The 4,388-nt window shown below is 41.8% G+C and overlaps 1 protein-coding gene across 1 annotated transcript; it reads right to left on the reverse strand.

Moving 5' to 3' along the window:
• Positions 1–310: 310 nt before the first annotated feature.
• LOC142342489 (uncharacterized) lies at positions 311–3,392 on the reverse strand. Its single transcript, XM_075393834.1, has 2 exons — positions 1,565–3,392; positions 311–906 (listed from the first exon to the last, which is right to left on the reverse strand). The coding sequence occupies exons 1-2, from the start codon at positions 3,390–3,392 to the stop codon at positions 311–313; spliced, it is 2,424 nt and encodes an 807-aa protein (XP_075249949.1).
• Between the last annotated feature and the right edge of the window lie 996 nt (positions 3,393–4,388).

Below are 4,388 nucleotides of genomic sequence, written 5' to 3' on the forward strand. Positions count from 1 at the left end.
AAAGAAAGGGGGGGGGGGTTATCATTCGACTCTTAACCATAGGATAATAGGTAGTGGCGGTTAAGTGGGAATAGGATAGGCGGGATAAAATCTTTCCGCCGCTGTTTATATCCCTCTCCTATTCAATCTTTCCCTTTTGAGTCTTGCCGCTTTTGTTTCCCTTTAACTTTGCTTTCTGTCTCGCCGCTTGCTTTTGATTTCAAAACACTCAAACAAATTAAATTAAAACCAAATTTCACACTGCATGCAAAATCAATACTGGTTCAGTTTTGCGTGTCTCTCTCTGGGCAATTAAATTTAATTATGCACACTAATATCGCCTTGCAGTTTTGCACACTGGGCCCTCTGACACGCTTTCACTTGCTTCTTCTGCCTCAAAATTAATGAACGGATTATCGGGCGTAGAGTTTTCTTCAAAACTGGCATCGAAATCAACGATATCGCTACTTTCAATATCCGAATCATTTATATTCTGAGCAGCGACAAAACCGGGGTCTGGTTGTTGCCATGTGTTGGAGCTTTGGGTGGTATCTGGAGAGGAATTTGGTACAACAAAACTGTTATCCCACTCTGGGCTAGAGCTCAAAAGTAAGTCGCTAAAATCGTCATAATCCCATTCCACATCGTCGTTATTCCAATCAATTTCATCGATAGCATAATCGACAATTTCATAATGGCCAAACGGAAGGGTTTTTTTGCCATCGGGTAGTATATAGCGCTTGTTGTCAAAAGCTGACAGACAAATTTTGTTTGTAGTAACTGTCTGCAGCCTGTGGTGGTCGGACACAATCCTGGTGTTCTCTGAGCGCAGGTGGTTTCCAGTGTTGAGAGTGCTTAAGAAGTTGACGTGGCGAAGCTGTTGTTGTGCGGCCCCCGTCACCTCTTTTGCTGAAAGTTTTCGACAACCTAAAAGAAAGAAAGAAATGAGAAAAATTAGGTGCTATTATAATTACTAACCCCCTATGTAAATATAACACGATTTAACACCTTCCAGATGCCTATTAACCCAATACGAATTTTTATACAACAACTAACAATTTTGTTTTATGAGAGAAGAAACTTACTTTTTGACAGGATGGAGTACAGATCGGCTTCAAACAGATAAAGTCAGTAATATAGTCGCCGGCGAATTCGTCCCTGTATTTGAGGTCGACTCTTTTGTTAGTGGTATCGTAAAGAAAGTGATTGGGTGGGTAATTTGAGAAATCAAAATGACTTAATACTGACTGAGGCTTCTGCGATAACTCTGTATAAAAATCGTCGCTTTTTATCGCATAAAGGAGACTATCTGTATCGCTGTAAAGAAGGCGACAATTAAAGTTGGGGCGCATGACATTATAATGGAATGAGTAAATGTGGAATTTTGCAAGATCTAATATAGTCGCTCCCACAATAGTGGGAGTGTTCCAATAAATGGACTTTGGCCGTGTGGTCAAGGCTGCTAAATTCTCCCCAAAGATCATATAGCGATCAAACTCAAATCTGGATATTATCTTCAGCGCATGCTCGGCATCTCGTGAGATTGTTATTTTATTTCTGCGTCTTTTCGATTCGCAGTTTTTACCATAAACTGCATTATTCATCAGTTTATAAAAGTTCTTTTCAAACTTGTTTGACGCAACTTGCCGCTTTTCACTATTTAGTGTAACGTATGGCGACAGCCAGTTTTCTTGTCGAAATTCAAGCACTCTGTGAACTTTCCTGATTACCAAGCCGAGTTGGACATAGAGTTTCAGCAGTTTGTAGTGGACCAGGTATCTCTCTTTATCAAAGAACGTTTGCAGGAGTTTCTTTACTTTGGAAGATGGGAGATTGTGTTGTTCTTTTAATTCGATCTGGTAATCGCTCAACCACTCATCTTCAACCACGTCTTTTGTGGGCGCCAACGGAAAATCGCGATGCTCATCATGAAGGCTCGGCGGGTAAGAGATATCGACCTCTACAAAGTATCCAATGCTAGCGTCATCGGCGGTGTCCAAAATCTCTTGAAGTTGAATATCTGTGTTGAACGCAAAGTCGGCGAGCGGTAGTTTCTCTAATTGCATTACGCCACCATAAAGGTTATTAGCGTCGACACAGAAACCAAAACAGGATTCCTCCGTGCTATCGTGGTTGGGAATATAGGAGTTATTTGCAGTGAAGCGCCGACTTTCAAAGACAGATGTGACTCCACCGCGAATTGCGGGTTCAATCATGTCCAAGTGTTCGCGCTCAGTCAGTAACTCGACATTCGCTTTGCAGATTCTAAGTGATGCTTCCTTAGCCATATTGGGTAGGGTGAAGAAGTGCATACAGTCCAGTTTATACGTATCGAAACTCAACCGTCGATGGAAATCGCAAACACATGCGAGTAGTGCACAGTCGAGCTTCAAGTATGAGTCATGATAATCCTGCAGTGTTCCACATTCCAGAATTTCACACATCCTGCGTGCATGTTGTAAATTAGTCTCCGTTACCTTCACTGCCCCTCCGTCCAGAGTGTTACCCCACTTGCTCAGTGGTGGGAGACTGGTGTCACTGAACTTGGACCGACCAGTCACATAAGAGTAAGGGTAGTAGCCTTTCTGTTTAAGTAGCTGAAGGTTAGCATCAGATAATGTAGAAAACCTTGCCCTCATTATTTCGAAACGGACATCGGTTAAAATTTCAACAAGTTTCTCTAAAGAACTGTTCATCATCTTGAAGGAGTCTATGAATCGAAGATATTCGTAAACTTTCACTGTTTTTCCCTTTTCCGTTACGAAAGTGTCAATAAGCACATCAAATGTCATTGATATGTATTTTTCGTCGGTGGCTGGTATGACGCTGATGGTTGTGGTTGGCTCGCAGTTGTTCAGTGCCAAGCGAATGTGATGTAAGTCATAATTTTGAATATTATGACCCACAACAGGGGTGAAATTGATATTTCGTCTCAAGCGATTGCATTTCTTATGTGCCCATCCCAAGAATTTACCACTGTAGTGGCAATGGTCCAGGTCAATTGTGTTCTCTGGATCTTCCGTTTCTGAAGACGATTTTTCACAAATCCAACAGTGCGTAGCGTTAGACTTTCCCAAGTTTCGTCTATCGCCTTTGAAGAAAGGGTGCTTCCTTTTCTGCTGATAAATATCTCTGGCTAGTTTGTGAAGCATTTTGACAAAATTTGTCATGCAAGCAGGAGAACTGTCTACATGATGAAAGATTGGCTTTGATGAGTGGTGATCTATCACTGTTAGCGCAAAGCCACACGGTTCATGTATCTCTTTGACCTGTGTAAAGGCTTTATCACTTGGTCCCTTGCAAGTAGATACGGGTCGTAAAAAAGACTCGAAGTCAAAATAGATAACAAGAGGGACAAACCACGTAGCAGCCAAGTTCGTGAACTTGTATGAGTTGTTCTCACTTGAAGGCATATGAATGACAGCAGGTGCATTTTTGCAACAGTTATTGAGATGTAGGTTGTAACTTTCAAGTCCTTCTCAACAAATCCAAAAACAGTTTCGACAAATTTTGTAGGAGAATCTGTAATCAAGTTCTCGCACGTAGCAAACAACCTTCACAAGGTTTGTAATGAGGACGTAGTGATGACGGTCACAGTCGTACAGCAAAAGTAAATCCATTACAAAATCTGAGCTGTATGACGAAATTTTTAGAGGGAAAAACTGGCCGTTATCGTATCCAAACACGTTTACCTGAACGTTGTTGAGTGTTTCAAATTGAGGAATGTCTGCAAAGCCCATGGGCATAGTAAAATCGCCCAGAGGTTGATGCAGTCCTGGTTGATTGTATGTAGTTGGTGAAGTTTTGTCGGTTTGAGAGTTTCGATCAATTCTATCTAAACTTATCTGATGATACATGTGATAAGCGGCCACAAAACAATACCTGAAGCAATCTCGATCTTCGTGGTTCCTAACGTTGAGCAATCCTCTGCAGTTGGCAATTTTTGACGGCAACGCGATGTATGATGAACCAAGAATTGGTCTGAAACGTGCGAATTTGACGTCAACTTTGAGAACTTTTTCGAGGGTCCAACCACTCCCCGAAAAGTTGAATGTTGTCAATACGCTCATCACCTTCTTCACAATTTGCCAATACGCTTCAATCGACAGTCCGTTTGCATAGACAGGAGTCATCAGAGAGTTTGCGTATATTTCAATACGGTCATCTTCTGGCATATCTGGCTCATCATACATAACTTTGACAAGCCGCAATTTTGCACACAGTTGAACTTTTTGAGGACCCTGGGTCAACTGCTCCCTTATTAGAGTGTCTATTTTGGGTTTTTGTATCCGCATAAAGTTTTCGAGATCATTGGACTCTTCGGCCGCTGTTGACTCGAACGATCTCAGTACTCCATGGAATGCACTTTCCAACGGAGTGTCTCGAGTCTGAAATTGTTCACCTAGGAC

This window comes from Convolutriloba macropyga, chromosome 7 (assembly GCF_964194025.1).
Source record: "Convolutriloba macropyga chromosome 7, txConMacr16.3, whole genome shotgun sequence".
NCBI classification, from domain to species: domain Eukaryota; kingdom Metazoa; phylum Xenacoelomorpha; order Acoela; family Convolutidae; genus Convolutriloba; species Convolutriloba macropyga.